Consider the following 15,689-nt stretch of genomic DNA (forward strand, 5'->3'; position numbering starts at 1 on the left):
TCTGCTGCTGCTGTCGACATCCCCGCCGCGTCTTCTATTGCTTCCTTGCGCATGCTTTGCTTGCTTTTGTCTTTGTTTGTGCCTCAGGGAAAAGCAGCATTGTGCGGTGGCTGGCTGCAGCATGGGGCTCTGAGCTGTGCGAGGTGCAGCTGGCGCCCTCAGTAGACACTTCAGACTTGCTTGGAGTGTACAGACAGATACAGCCGAAACACAGACTTCTTCAGGCAGCTCGAGCAGCAGACGAAGTTGCAGAGGCGCTTCAACGACAGCTATGCCGAAGCACGGTATCGACACGAATGCAGCAGCAGCAGCAACAACAGGGGCAGAAGCAGCAGTGGAGGAATGGCATTGGTGGGGATCCGGCGAAGCAACTTGGAGACCTTCGAGCCTTTGCTGCTGCTGCAAAGGAGAAACTGGTGGAGGCAGTGGACGCAGAGGCTGCTGCCTGTGCCACAGCGGACGGGCCAAGAGCAGCTCCTGAAGCGCAGCAGCAGCAGCAACTGCAACAACGGCTTGCTGAGGAGACTGCAGCACTGCTGAATGCGTGCGAAAAGGCTGCGACTACTCTCTGCAGTGGACTGTCTGGTGACATAGATGGCAACTCACCATCAACAGCAACGATAGCAGACTTTGCTGCTGTACAGCGGCGTCGCCAGCAGCGAGCTTGGCGGCTTCTCTTCCAGGGCTGCACTCTCGCCGGCCTGACGCGCTTTTTGGAATCGGTTTCATCATCCTCTGCTGCAGCAGCTGCTGCTGCTGCTGCATGTTGCCAAGAAGAAATGAGTCAGTTTGAGTGGGTGGACAGCGCTCTGGTTGCTGCTGTTCGTAAGGGGCAGTGGCTGCTGCTGCGAGATGCCCACCTGTGCAATGCTTCTGTCCTGGACAGGCTCAATGCGCTGCTAGAGGACGGGGGGTCCCTTCTGTTGACTGAAGGTGGAGCTCCAAGAGAAGTCAAAAGGCACCCCAACTTCCGCATTCTACTGACAGCAGAGGCAGCCAACACGCATCTCCTATCTGCAGCACTGAGAAACAGGTGCTGCGAGATCTACGTGCATCCCCCAGGCACACCAGCAGCAGGAGCTTCTGCTGCTGTGGCTGCAGAGCAGCAATCCCGAGCTGCGGCCGCGGCCACAGCAAAAAACAGTGGAGCAAAAGATAGACCAGGGGCGGCGACAGAGTTGAGCGCAACAGAAGTGCCAGAGGCACGGCAGCCGCTGCTTCTCCAGGGGCTGACTGAGCAACTTTTGCAGAACCTTGCAGCTCTTCTGAAGGGCTGCGGGGCTCCAAAAGCAGCAGAATCAAGTGAAAATAGTGCCCTTGAGTTGCTGCTTTCTCGATGGTCCTACTCATTATTTGCTGCTGACTCAGAGCTAACTGCAGATGGAGGGGAGGATACAGAGGTTACAAAAGCTGCTGCAACTCTGCAGGTCGCAGGAGCGTTTGTGGCGTTTTGTCTCAACAGCGCGCAACTTCTTGCCAGCACCGGCGTGAGCAGCACTGAGAGTACTTACAGCAGCAGCATTTGCAACCCGAGGCTCTGTCCGCTTCTGCTGCAGGACAGCTATCGTCTTCTTTTGGCAGGAGATGCAGGATATCTTTCCCCGGCTGCTGCAGAAGTGATGGCGCTGCAGCACACAGCAATGCAGCTGCTGCTGCAGCTGCTTGGTGACGAAGCCGCACTGTCGCTTTTTGCACATCATCTCCAGAGCTTTTTGTCTGATAATCCGCAACACCACCAAGCCGATGTGGAGAACCAGCAGCAGCAGGAGCTGAAGCAGCGACTGCAGCAGCAAGTTGTCAAGGACCTGCAGAGCCTCAAAGACACTTTGGGGGTTGATGCTATTGCTGTTGGATTTGCAGGGCTGCAGCGCCTCGCACGCGGAGTCGCAGCAAAGAGCGGCAAAGATGCAACAGCAGCAGCGGCAGCAAGCTGGAGATGCCTGCAAGGATGGGGCAGCGCCTACGCTGCCTCCCAAGCCCAAACTGCTTCTAATAGAAAGCCTGAAGCAGCACCAGCAGCAGCAGCCGCACCGCTAGAGTCAGAGCGGCGCCGTGAAATATGCTTAGACCATCTTTTTCAGTGCTTCCTGTGGCAGTACACGGCAGCTCTCGACTCGTCAGCCACCTGGCGGCTGCTGCTGCTGCACATGCTTGCCGCATGCTGCTGCTGCTGTTCGCCTTCTGCATCTGAGGAAGCAGTCCAATCATCATGCGCAATTCAGGAGAAAAAACACCACAGCAGCAGAAGCGGACGCAAGGGGCTGCTGCAGAGCAGCGACTGGGAGGTCCTGCGCGGGGCTGTAGAGCGACACCTGCTGCACCAGAAGTGCAGCGGCCACAGCTGCAGCAGCATTGGCGGTGCAATATTATGGGCATCCGTTGCATGCGAAGTTTCTTTCGTGGAGAGTGTGTTTGCTGTTTGCGCTGAGAAAGCCGATGAAGGGCTGCCGCTGCTGGCTGCTGCTCTGCGTCTCTTTTTGTGGGGAGCAACTGACGACAAGGATCTCTTGCATCGTGTGCAAGTACTTGAGCAGATGCAGAAGCAACAGCAGCGGGGCGGCCCTGCTGCGCAGTATCTTGAAGCTGCATGTAGCGCCTTGCGTGACGTTGCAGAGGAGCCTATTCTTCTGCCTGCAGCGGCTGCAGACGCAGCAGCAGCAGAAGCAGCAGAAACATGTGGTAGTGCTGTTGCCCATCTCCATGGTCAGTCTCTGCTATATGCAGCAGGGCGCCTGCTAGAAACAAACTGGGCCCCTACCCGGTCTAAGCGGCTCCCCACAAAGGACAGTAGTGATGTGCAAGAGCAGCAACGGCAGCAGCTGCGCCATTTATTGCTCCAGAATCTCATATATTTGCAGCGCGTGGAGTGCATGGCTATGCTGCTGCCTCAGCGGTTGCTGCTGCTGAATACGCAAGCGAGTAACAGCACGGCTGCGGCAAGGAAGTGCCCTTGCTGCAGTTTGAAAGGGCTGGAGGCTTCTTGGTGTCTTTTATTTGCATGCATCAGCTCGGCAGATCAGGAGGAGGCGTTGATGCAACCTGAAGAAGCCAACGCAACTGCTGCAGAGGTAATGCGCCATCTGTTTGACGGCCTTAGGCAACTGGCAAGCCCCACTTTGACAGCAGCAGCCGGCGTGCTGCGTGCGCGGCTGGCCACTGCAGCAGAACCTGCTGCTGCTGCTGCTGAGGCTCTGTTTAATGGGCTAAAGGAACAGTGCAGGCATCTTGCGCGCTGTTTCAGCGCCTGGGTGGCTCTTCTCCAGTTATTGTCCCTTCCGCTCTGTGGGCGGTGCCAGCACATAGGCGAAGCAACGCCGCACAGCACCAGCAGCAGTAACAGCAGCGATAGCAGGAAATGGAGACCGCTGCCTGGGACTCGCGATAAGATGCGGAAGCTGCTGGAGGCTCTTGGAGCGTCAGTGTCTCTCCGGATTGATATGTTCGTAGAGAGCCTGCATGCATTTGTAGCGTCAAGTGACTCTGCAACTTCCGCAATTAGATATCTCAGGGGACACGAGGACTTAAAGTCAGCTGCGACCGCTGAAGCAACAGCAGAGTTTGTTGCTGCTGAACTTATTTCGCCTTTACAGCTTATGCAGGGAAAATTCACTTGTGCAAGCGGCTCCATAGGCCTGCCGGTTTTGGCAGAGGAAGCAGAAAATGATTTGCTCCAGCCGTTTGAGAAACAGCCGCAGCATCTTTCACTGCAACAGCAACGCCCCGTAAAGCTGCGAGCAGCAGGTGGGCTGTGGGGCACAGAGTTGCAAGGTGCTGCTTGGCCCTGCAGCAGGTGGAAGTGTTTGGTGCCTGTCCAGCTGGGGCAGCACGAGGCCCGAACTGTTCAAGGTTGGCTGCTGCGCGAGTTGCTCAATGCAGCAGTTCTTCGCATTTCTTTATCTGTGGATTCCGCAACAGCAGCGGCAGAAGCAGCAGGCCTAGCAGCAGCAGAAGCAGCTGGTTCGACAAATCAGACTATGTCCTTGATAAGCGCAGAGCAGCAAGGAGCTTTGCTGTTTCGCCGGTTTGCATGCACAGCCCCGTCTTTAGGTCTAGCTGTCGACTTGCTGCTGCACACAGGAAGCCCTTCAGAGGGTAGCATCGTTCAGTACGCCTCTGAACAAGAACAGCAGCAGCAGCAGCAGCGGCTGCCACAGCCGCGTGCGCTCCTGCTGCATGCGTCTGCGCTGCATGCGCTGTTGCTGAGCAGCTGCTTACTGCGGGCCGAAGGCCGTACAGAGGCAGCGGAGCGACTAGAGACTCGTGTGTGCGATACGCTGTTACCTTCGTACGAGCCAAAGACAGGAGTGACTGCTGCTGCTGCTGCTGCTTCGTCTTTGCTGGTGAGCAAGAGGCAACGCAGAGCCGCAGCTCTGCGTGCAGCTGCTGCTGCATTGGGGCTGCTTGACAGCCAACATCAGCACTGGGTTTGTCTTAGCAGCACGTCCATGGTCTCAGTCAGTTTGCTGCAGGCGCAGTTAGCAGCTGCTGGTGCAGTTCTGCTGGGGGTGCAGCAAGCAGGGGAGTTGCTGCTTCTGCATCTATGTATGTACTCAAACGTTCATGGTAATGATGCTTCTGTTGCTGCTGAGCTTCCAAACCATGTTGCTGCTGCAGCGCTGGGCTCGGCACTGCAAAAAGCTGTGCAGATGCAGCTGCAGCAACAGCAGCAGGAGCTGCTGCCTGTTTTTTCTGTTCCCGCTGCGGCCATCTCGGCTCTACATTTTGGAGATGCGTCAAGTGCATGCAGCAACTCTTCTATGGCAGTGCCGGTGCCTCCGTCTCTTCTGGAAGCACCCGCCGTTTTCACAACCAGCGTCTGGGAGCAGCAGCAGCAGCAGCGAGTGCCTGCGAAGCAGCAGTTCGGTGGAAGCATGTATCAGCATGCAGCTCACGTTGTTGCATGCGCCGCCGTAGAGGTTCTGTCTTTGATGTGGCGGACGGAATTGGACATACAGTGCAACGATGCATTCGGCCTGAGACGTGTGCTGCACCTGCAGCAGCAGCTTCAAGATCTGCGTCCAGCTGGGAAAGATGCAAAAACTGGGCTAGATGCAGCAGCACTAGCGACAGGTGCAGGTTTAGAACATTCCGTGGCTTTGCTGCAGCCGCAGGCCTTGGGTCGTCTTGCAGAAGTAGCCGGCGGAATGCGGGGTGCAGCCGCAGCAGCAGCAGATGCCCATCGCGCTGCCTCAGGACCCCTGCTGCGGAGCAGGCATCTGCGAGCGGGTCTTCTTGAGACAATGGCTGGGGAGAGCGCTTGCACGTGCACTGCACGAATTGTTCTTGAAATACAAGAGCACGCGACTGTCTCTTCAGCAGCAGGTTGTTTCCTGGTGCTGCAGCGGCTGCGGCGGCAGCTGCAGCGCAGAGACAGGCACAGCAGAGGCGCAGGCAGGCTACTGTCGGTAGGTGCCTCAAAGGAGACATTGGAAGAATTGGACAAGAAAGAGCTCGCACTGGATATGAGCAAGGATTACCCTGCAGCAGCTACAGCAGCTGCTGCTGCACAGTGGGCAGCAGTGTTCGGTTTCGCTGCAGCGCTTTGGTCATTCTGTTCCTGCTTTAGCAGCAGCGGAGACGCTGGGGAAAGAAACTGGAAAAAACTGTCTAGGGAGGGAAAACAGGCACCTGAGGACAGCAGCAGAGATAGTGAAGAGACAAAAGCTGTTTTGCATGCAATTAGAGAAGCTTGGTGTGGACTTGCGGGGTTGCTGAGGGGTGGGGCTGCTGCGGATGTTTCAGCAGCAGCAGCATGCTCGACAGCCGCTGCAGCAAAGCTGCGCGCAGCCGTGAAGCGTATGAATGATAGAGTGGAGACTGCAGCAGAGGGACCATCATCTGCTGTTGCCGCTGCTGAGCAAAGTGAAGGAGCAACAAGAGCGCGCAGCTTGGATCCCGGTCGAAGCGCACTTGCCTCTCTGCTGCTTCTTGTGCAGCTGCTAGAGGACTGCGCAGCAGCAAAAGACCCCTTGGTGCTGCTGCAGGGCAGCGGTGGCAAACGACGGCGGGGCCTGCTGCTGCTGGTGCTTGGCAGGTGGGCAGTGCTCACTGCAGCAGCAACAGCTGCAGACCTTCTGCAGCAACGACGGGACGTTATCGCGTGGCGCAGCGCTGTTGAGACAGAATCTGAAAACTATGAGCTGGAGGTAAGATAACATAAGATAGCCGTGTGTTATCTCAGATTCTCATGAGCATTGGCCACAGTGAATGATTCTGTTCAAAAAATATTGCTATTTGTCTTAATCTCGCTGCTGCCTTTGGTGCCACTGCGGCTTCCGTGTACCGCAGAGAGAGGCGCTGCTGCTGCGGGCCGCGGCACTGGATGGCACCGTCGGCTTGCCCTTGGGAATAGGGGGAAGTACATCTGTTTCTGCAGCTCTTGCTGCTGAGGCGGAGACGCATGCTGCTGCGCTTCGGCAGCTGCTGCAGCAGTCTAGCAATGCAGATAGTTTGCTGCAGCAAATATCGCGCTTGCTGCCCGTCCATGCTTCAGACATTCCAGCAGACGTCGCCCGTCGCCTGACATCACAGCTGCTGCCGTCAGCAGCAGCAGCAACAGCAGACACAGAAGCAGTAGGAAAGGACAAAACAGCTGCTGCGCAGCAGCAGGTGCTGGAGCGCATTAGCCGCAAGTGTGTTGTGGAAGCGCCACCCGAGGTGGCACTAGCCAGCTGGCTCGAGGACCTTCTTGAATTTGTGCGAAGCACGCTGGATGCAAAAATGTGCGTTTGCAGACGCGTGAAACTCGCAGCAGCAGCAGCACGGGAAAGAATTGCATAAGTGATGCAGCAACAGCAGCAGCAGCAGCAGCAGCAGCACTTGCTGTGAAAGGGGTTAGCTTCCAGGCGTGTGGCTCATGCCAGCGTTGCCTCCCCATTCGTCTTCCAATATTTTGCGTGTCTGTCTTTGCCTTGTGTTGCAGCTTGATCTCCCTGCTGCCTGAGTTGGAGCCGCTGCTGCGTGAGGAAGACTGCGCCGGGGCAAGTGGCAGGGCCCCAGTGTCTTCTGCTGCATCGGCTTTAAGGACAGCAGCAGAAGCAGCTGCTGCGTGCAGCAGCAGACTCGCTGCATCACACCCCTTCCTCGTTGCTCCTGCTGTTCGAACAGCAACGACGGGTCTCTGGGCAGTTGCAAAGGGCTTTTTAGACACTGCAGCGGCTACAGAGGAGCTACCCCCGCCACAGCATACAGAGCAACAACAGCTAAAAGCGCGGCAACAGTTGCTGCCGACGCCTTCTGTGGCTGTGCTGCTACAGCGAACAGCCGCGTTTCCAGCTGTGCCTTTTGCTGCGATGACGGCGGCCAGTGTCAGTGAGGGGACGAGCGTACTGCAACCGCTGCAGCGAGCTCAGTGGCTTCTTTTGTGGTTGTGTGCCGAAGCAGCAGGAGCTGCAGCAGGAGCTGCAGGAGAAGTTGCAGCGGGAGCTGCAGCAGGAGCCACGAAGAAATCCGTAGAAACAACAGCAAACACCAGTAATAATTTCTCATTGTGCTTCGCTGGTGCACGCGGGTCTCTGGCGCTGTTGCTGCAAGAGATATCACAGCGGCACTTGGCCTGGAGGCGGCAGCAGGAGATCGCCGCAGATGAAACAGCCACGCTGCTGCAGCGCCTTGAGGGCCTCGTGGTTGACCGTGCAGCAGCAGCAGCAGCGGGTAAGAGTAGAGGCGATGCAGAGGCGGCCAAGGAGCTTTTCCCCTGCAGTGCAGAATGGAGGAAAAATGAGCAGCAGCAAGACCAGCTAGAGCTGCAGCAAGAGGAAACGGACCAAGATCGCACGCAGTACACATCATGGTGTAGTCAGAACGTCGCTAACAGAGAAGAAGAAGAAAGTCTAAGGGAGAAGCAGCAGCAGCAGCTCGCGCTACAGCAGCTGGAGGGCCTTACCGAGGCGGACCTGCTGCATCTGTGGGGCCGCGCCGTTGATACAGCCTTTGCCTGGAGCAGCAGCAGCAGCGGCCCACGAGAAGTCGACGGCGAGCTTGCAGCAACAACAGCATACCGCGAGGCACTGACTGTGGGTTGTGCTTTGTTTCGGATTTGCCCCCAGTGACTCAATTTGAATTGAGCTCTGCACAAGTCAAATTGTGTCACCATTAGACATTCGAGAAAAGACTGTGGTGTACGTACAGTGGAGCTGCTGCGCAACCGTAATGTCTCAGTATGATGCCGTTGTGTCTTTTCAGGGCTCGTTCTGCACTTTGCTGCATTTGTACAATGCGGGGACAGCCGCAGTTCCCGCAGGAGGCCCCGAAGCTGCTACGAAAACGGGCGAAGTGGTGGCGCTCCCGGAGCTGGATGGGCCCTGCGCGCCTTACATGCATGCGCTTTTGTCGCAAACTGCTGCGTACATCATAGGTGCCTCGCCACGTCAGCAGCAGCAGCAGGAGCAGCAGCTGAAGCAGCTGCTGCTGCAGGATGAAGAGGCAACATCGGAAAGGCAGCAGCAGAGTGAAGACCCAGAGGCTTCCGAGAAGGGCGAAGAGGCGGATGACGTCGAGCAGCAGCTGCAACAGGAAAGGCTACAGCAGCAACGGGAGCGCGCCCGCAAAATGCGCTTCGCGCAGTTGTGCCGCAGCATTACATCGGCAAGTGGCAGCAGCAGCAAGAGCGGGAGCAGTTCGGCTGCAGCAAGCTCGTTTTATGCTCGCGGGAACCCTGTGCTGCTGCAGCCTATGAGTCGTGCTGTGCAGCAGTTCCAGGAAGCTTCTGTAGCTTTCACTGCAGTAGTAGAAGACCACCCTGTTTTGCAGGGGCTGCTGCTGATATCGCAGCGGGTTGCTTCTCTCAGCCTCCTAAACACTTCTCCAGCCGACGCCCTGGCGGCCCTGGAGGGCCTCCTAGACAGAGCCACAGCCTGGCAGAAGGCCATAGACAGGCACCACTTGGCCCACCTCATAGCTGTGCATCTGCGGCTGCCTGTTACTGATGAGGCGGCGACGGAGCCGCTGCAGGAAGCGCCGCAGGAGGGAGTCGCGGGGGATGGTTCGAAATGTGAGGCCCAGAGCGAGGGGCAGAACAGCAAAGAACTTTCAAGCGCCCGTGCGGCTTTCCAGCAACAGCAGCGGGCAGCAATGCAAGCAGCAGAAGAGCTGCTGCGGCGTTTTGACCTTGCAGTGCTTGCTGTGGAGAGACAGGTGCTGCTGCTGCGTCGCCGTCAGCTGCTGGAGTGGCGCTTCTTGAGGGAATTCAGGGAACAGCGCATGCAGCAGCAGAGTCTCCACTTCGCGCCCTTCTTGTGGAGCTTGCTGCCAGATGGTGGGGACCCTGCTCAGCCACCTCGCGAGGCTCAAGCAGCAGCAGCAGCAAAAGCTGCCGCTGCTTTTGCTGCAGGTGCAGTCCCTGGGGGAGACCCAGGCTCACAGAGTCTGGCTGGTGCTGTCATGCTGCAGCTGATCCACAGCGCTCCCACAGCTGTTACAGATGTGCTAGTACAATTTTTGCGGACTTCTCCTTTGGGGCAGTTTGAGGGACGGCTGCGATGCCTCGAAGCGGCTAGTTTTTCCAGGCGCTTGCTGCAGCATGAGCAGCAGCAGCAGCAGCGGCAAGCGGCCACTACTGGTTCGGGATCCTTGAGCAAAATGGGAGAGGCAGACGCGCTGCAGGGTGAAGCTGCCTGTAGAGAGTCATGTGGAGCAGAGGTGGTGACTATCGCTATGGCTGCTGTTGCGAGGTTTGCTGTTGCTTCGGGGTGGCGGCGCGCAGTGCAGCAGCAGCTGCAGGAGGGCCGGAAGGAGATGGATACTGCAATGAGCACGTTGGCATCTCTTGCGCGCTGGGACATTTCCAACAGAGCCACAATGAAAGAGTCCGTCATTCATAGTCTGCTGCTGCTATGCGTTTTGCTGTTTTGCTGCTGCTGCACGGAATCCAACAATGTAGCCCAATACGGGCGGGTAAAGGAAGTGGTTTGGGACAGCCAAGTGCATGCACAAGTGCCTAGGGCAATTGTTTAGTCTTTGAAGCTTCTGTATGCTTTTCTGTTATGCTGCTGAAACTCCTGCTGCATTCAGATCCGTCCATAGGACTCACGTCCAGCTTGCCAAACACATTCGCAACTTTGACGGCTGCCTACAACAATTGATGCAGGCAGCCACAGGACCCTCTCAAGCCCGTTTGCAGCAGCAGCTCGTTGCTGCTGTGCTGTCCTTGCCTCTAGAGTCACCCTTGACTGCTGCGCGGCTGGCAGCAGAGAAGAAGGCAGGTCTTCCAAACAAAAGCAGCGCGCATTCTGCTTCTGCACCAGCAGCAGTGTCATCAGCAGCAGCAGAGGGAGCACCAGCAGCCGCAGCAGCAGCAGAAGTTGTGCAGGTGTTCTTAAAGAGCTGTTTGGGTCTGACTGATACGGATGCTGTGGAGGCAGCGCCGGTGCGAGACCTGCATGCATTCAGCAGCGAATCGACAAGTGCAGCAGAAGTAGCGCTTGACGTGCAAGCCTTCTGCCAGGAGTTTGCTGCTGCCATAAAGGAGGCCCATGCAGCATCTGCAGCAGCAGCAGCCTCGGAGCAGCAAGAGGAAGAAGGCCATCCCCAGTGTGGAGCTGCAGCAGCAACCTCACCAAAACCAATAAAGATCACACGACAGCAAATGCTTAGACAATTTGCATACTTCCGGTCGATGCTGCGCAACGACCTTAAGTTACCATGTCTTTCAATGTGCGGGAACGCACAAGGCCTCTTTGCTGCAGCCCTGAACGACGACAGCGGCCTGCCGGGGCCCCTGGCTGCCCCCCATCCGCTGCAGCACGCAGCTTCTCTGCAGCAACACGACACGGCGGCCCGGGCATCAGCAACACTAAAACGCGTGAAAGGGGGCGAGGGAGGCATGGCTAGCTGGTTAGCGAAAGCCCAAACAGCAGCGGGCACTCCGAAATCTGTCGGAGACCTCCTAGGCGACACATGGTCATCTGCTGCTCAGCAGTGGTATTTGATGCTGCAGATGCTGCTGCAGTGTCAGGAGCATTCTTCACCACACAAGGACGTGGCAGCTTACCGTGACGGCTTATTGGGTTTTGCTGCTGCGCTGCTGCTGCATGCGCTGCAACAGCGGAGACGCTGCTGGCAGGCCGCGGCAGAGTTTCAGGAGCTGGCGGATGCTGCCGCTGTCTCATTGGCGGCTCCTTCTGTCTCAGTCCCTGCTGATGCAGCTGCTGCTCTACTGGACGCAGCAGAGACGCTGAAGGAGGGTCTAAGACAGGCCCGCGCAGTGCTGCCAACTGTGCACGAAGCAGCCGTGCAGAATGACGCGCTTGAAATTGCCTTCGCCGTTCGCGACGCGTCTGCATCTACTTCGGGCATTTGTGGGGCTGCTACAGGTGCCCTCGGAGTTCCTGGTGAAGCTGGTGCTGCTGCAGCTTCAGCGGATGCTGCTGCAACAGTGGAAGCAGACGAGAAGCGGACACTGCTGCATGACGTGGAGCATATACGCAGGGCGAGAAACGTAGTGACCAAGGCACTGCAGGAGTTGGAGAAGCTACAGCAACTGCTACGGGACACTCCCGAGGCGAGGCGTCTTGCTTCAGCTCGCAGAGTTACTTCACCAGAGGAGCTCCAGCACTGTAATGCGCGCATGCGCGTGCGGGTGCAGTGGCTGGAGGGCATTAGGGCTGCCTGCACTGCGGCAGTGGAGCCCCTGAAGCCAGCGGCGGGCCTGAAAGGCAAGGGGGAAAATGCCGATGTGCTTTCAGATATACTGCCATCGCATGCAGCAGCAGGTCTTCGGAAGGCGTGTACTGCACTGCAGGCAAGGCATGCTGCTCTTGCTGACGCAGCTGCACTTGCTGCTGCTCAGGAGAAAACGAAAAACAGAGACGGGCGGCTGGCTGCAACGCTTGAAGCACTTCGCAAGTCCCTTAAAGAATGCGGAGGACAAGCCTCGCAGGACCAGGAAGTCGACAGTCTTATCCAAATTCCCAGCAGAAGTGCTGGAGACGTGCTGCCGTTGCATAAAGACGAGAAAGAGTTGCAGCAGCCTGTGTTTGATAGCCTGCCCTTGCCCCCCCTCGATTGTCTGTTTCCCTTCAAAGCCTGCACTGCTGCAGTTGATGCGTTCGGCACTGCAGCGCCGGCGTATCTCTCTTGCCCGCTGCTGCAGCGTGGGGCTGCTGCTGGCGCTGCAGCAGCAGCAACTACAGCGGCAGCTGCCAGAGGCGTTGCGTTGCAGATGCTGCAGCGGGCTGCTGCTGTCGTGTTGTCCGCCTTCGATGCTCTGGAAGGAACAACTCGGCTGTGCCTGAGTTTCGTGCAGCTGCTACTAGTGCTGCTGGACATTGGATTTGGGCGTTTGAGTAACGAAGAGGAGGAGGCAGCAGCATCTGAAGCAGCAAGGCCACAGAAACAAAAGAATGAATTGGAATCAGGTACAGGACTGGGGGAGGGAGATGCACTCCGGGACGCTGAAGAACCTCCCCAAGATGAGTGGCAATTCGACGGTCTTAAAGATGAAAAGGCAGACCCTCACCAGAAACCTCCCGAAAAGCCCAAGACAGAAGAAGAGGTAAAAAACCACAAACATCCCCGCCAATACCTTAAACCCTGGGAGCTAAGCCTCAACTTCAGAGCCGTCAGCGCTGTTTGCTGGGGAGCTTCGCTGTGAAGCCCTAGGCCGTAGACCTCAAGTCCCAGCGCCTATACTGAACCTCACGGCTTTGGCCACACACCCCATACCGCGAAGTCCCATTTCCCATTCTAGGACTTCTGGCCCGGGACTTAGTTTGTCTCATCTTCTGCTGCTCTGCTCCCTGTGCATGCAGGACAAGGCGCTGGAGGTCTCGATGGACTTCGAAGCAGAGCTGGAGGCCCTGCCTCCGAAACAAGACGGAGAGAAGCAGCAGGAACAGCAGCAGGGGGAGGAACAACTGGAATCGGCTGCGGGGCACGTGGACTTGGAAGAAGGGGGCAAGCTAGAAGACAAGAGATGGATGGGAGAGGACAATTCGGATGACGAAGCAGAGGGAGACAAAGACAAAAACACGCCACAGAAAGAAAAAATAGAGACTGAAGGAGGAACGGGGCTAGGGGAAACTGAATTGGAGGCTGCGGAGGACCCCACCGACGAATCCGCCAGCAATGACACAGACCCAACAGACAAGCAACAGAAGAAGCAGCAGCAGCAGCAGCAAGAGGGAGACGATGGAGGTGAATTGGTGGTGAGTCTAACAAACTTTAATGTGGATGCCTCTACGCTGCTTTTGTGCTTATAGAGACGTAATTATTTGCCTTATTGGCCGCTCAGAAGTTGTGTACTGTATCTTGCTGCGTGCGCTGCTGCTGCTGCCGCAGGACCCCAAAGCAGACGCGAAAAAGGAGGAAGAGCAGCAGGAGCAACCTGTTTACCACCAGAAGCTGCGGGGCCGCGATCTTGGGACAGAAGAGGAATTAGATGGTGATGCGGAGGAGGAGGGGGCTGGAGATGAACCCACGGAAGAGACACAAGACACAGGTGACGCAGCCGATGAAGACGGATGCGACCAGGACCAGCAGCAGCAAGAGCAGCAGAAGGTCACGGGGGAAGGCGCTGCAGAGGGATGGGGAGATGACATGCAACTTGACGAAGGGGCCCTTGACGAGGAAGGTGACGAGGGGGAAAACGGTGGTGACTCTCCTGGGGAGGATATGGAGGCCCAAGAGGAAACAGGCGATGCAGCAAACCAGGAAGATAGTGCTGCAGCTGATGCGGCAGAAGCCAGCAGCAGCACGGGGGATGACGTAGCGGCCAACGACGAGGCAGCAACAGACCAGCCGGAGGCACAAGAGCAGCAGGCAGGGGACCCACAGCTGCAGCAACAGGAAAATCTAGACTCTGAAAATGCTGCAGAGGGAGAAGACAACAATGATGCTCCCGACGCAGGCACGTCGGAGGCGCCTGAAACAACTGAAGACACAGAAAATATGGAGACAGAACAAGCAGAAGAGAAAGAAGGAAACGAAGAGGGGCCTCAGCATGACCCATCAAAAGAGGGTATGCTTTTCTGTATATCGCGGCTGAAGCTTTCTGCTCATATTTCTCCGCCTGTTCGCTCTTCTGCATTCGCTGCTGCATGCATTGCATTTCTTTTGCATGCATGCGCCTCAAAGCATGCATGTAGCACTTATATGCCACGGAATCGTTGGACATTGTTGCTTGCTTATGATCATAGAATATTTAGGTGATCTTACGTTCGAGACAAAACAGAGCAGCCTATGCAGTGGCAGTTTTGTAGAAGCGTGAGCTAGGGTCAGGAAAGGGGGAGGGGCGCTGCCGATGATGATACTAAAAGGCCTCTGCAGCATTTCCTTTGGTGCCTGTAAAGGCCCAAGGAGAAGCTAGAGATGAATCCGAGCCAGAGAGGGAAGGCAGAGATGCTGATACGTCTCTGTCTTGCAAATACTGAGGCCGCTCTTCACCCCCATGCGTCTCGCGTTAATTTTTTTTTGCAGCATGAAATGGCCTAATGAGCTTACAGGGCATTTCAGCTAAGCTGCGTCTGTGCTAAAAAGTGGTTGTTCTTTGTTCTATTTAACGAATTGCTCATTAGTGATGGACCCTGGGAACGGCTGACAGTCGCGGTGTCAATTAACAGATCATATTTTTAAATATTCATTTGTTGAACATTGTATCAAATTCGGCGACGCCGCTTGCTGCATTTAAATCGTTAGCGCAGCAGTTGTTTTGCTGGTCGTTCTTTTTGGTGCTGTTGCTTGTGCTCTGGCTGCTGCCTATTCCTCCTTGCTGGGGCAGCGTGTACGTTGCATTTGCACTGTCTTTTTTGTATTCAATTTCTGTGGCTGTTGCAACAAAACTGTGCTCTCACAATGCTGCTCCGTATGTATTCGCTGCTGGCGCAGGTCTTGCTGCGCCCCTAGAAGAGGAGCCGCCAGCAGATTCTTCAGAGCCCCAAAAGCCACCAAAGTCAGGACAGGAAAAGGAGCGGATGGCTTTCGGTATAGAAGGCGAAGGCAGGTGAGCGGATTGCCAATGCTGGTGGTTCTTTTAGCTTGGCCCGTCCTACTTGGTATGGCTCCTACAGATATGCATACATGAATGCATGCATGCATGCATGCACGCAAAGCAGCCTAAATATACTTGTGGGGCTTGGCACGTCCTGCGCTGTGCGCATGCAGCCTTGTGCAGCGCGAAGCAATGGAAGAGGATGAAGACAACGGATTCGACGTGGGGAACAATGCTGCAGACAACTGGGATCAGGGAGGAGCAGCGGATGCTGCTGCTGCAGGAGCAGCAGGCGGCTCCTTAAGTCGCAGCAGCGCAGCCGACGGTCTGCAACGACAAGAAAAGTCGCAGGCAGCTCGCGAGCAGCCCAGTATGATGCCGAATAACCCGCTGAATGACGACAGCGCAGTGGAGCGGTGGCTGCAGCAAGTGCATTTGCTGCAGCAGCAAGAGCACGAGCAGCAAGGGGAGGAGGAAGGAGAGGCGCCTGTGAGCTTCGAGGGCGCTGCAGCAGAAGAGAAAGCACAGCTCGAGAATGATTTGCAGCGGGGACAGCTCTGTGCTCAAGACAACGCCACGGGGACCCATGAGGCCTTTGCAGAGACAACAGAAACACAAGCAAACCAACAGCCGCCCCAAGCCAAACTGGCGGAATCGGACAGCAAGTGAGAAACAGGCAAATTGCAGCAAGTGGCTGTTGCTGTCACAAAAAGCAGACTATATAAATGCTGTCAGAGTGGCAAGGTGAAGATGTCTTGGTGCT

The 15,689-nt window shown here is 56.5% G+C and overlaps 1 protein-coding gene across 1 annotated transcript in view; it reads left to right on the forward strand.

Annotated features, from left to right (window-relative positions):
* ENH_00007430 (Midasin, related) overlaps positions 1-15,689 on the forward strand; it is a gene marked incomplete at both ends in the record, with an annotated part of 29,702 nt that overhangs the window by 11,022 nt on the left and 2,991 nt on the right. Inside the window, 9 exons of the mRNA XM_013578564.1 lie at positions 88-6,146; positions 6,289-6,722; positions 6,923-8,015; positions 8,185-9,806; positions 10,012-12,493; positions 12,750-13,145; positions 13,279-13,957; positions 14,824-14,938; positions 15,100-15,591. Coding sequence (XP_013434018.1) covers positions 88-6,146; positions 6,289-6,722; positions 6,923-8,015; positions 8,185-9,806; positions 10,012-12,493; positions 12,750-13,145; positions 13,279-13,957; positions 14,824-14,938; positions 15,100-15,591 — 13,372 coding nt within the window. The remainder of the gene's footprint in view (positions 1-87; positions 6,147-6,288; positions 6,723-6,922; positions 8,016-8,184; positions 9,807-10,011; positions 12,494-12,749; positions 13,146-13,278; positions 13,958-14,823; positions 14,939-15,099; positions 15,592-15,689) is intronic.

Source organism: Eimeria necatrix, genomic scaffold, assembly GCF_000499385.1.
Source record: "Eimeria necatrix Houghton genomic scaffold, Enh_scaff120, whole genome shotgun sequence".
NCBI classification, from domain to species: Eukaryota; Apicomplexa; class Conoidasida; order Eucoccidiorida; family Eimeriidae; genus Eimeria; species Eimeria necatrix.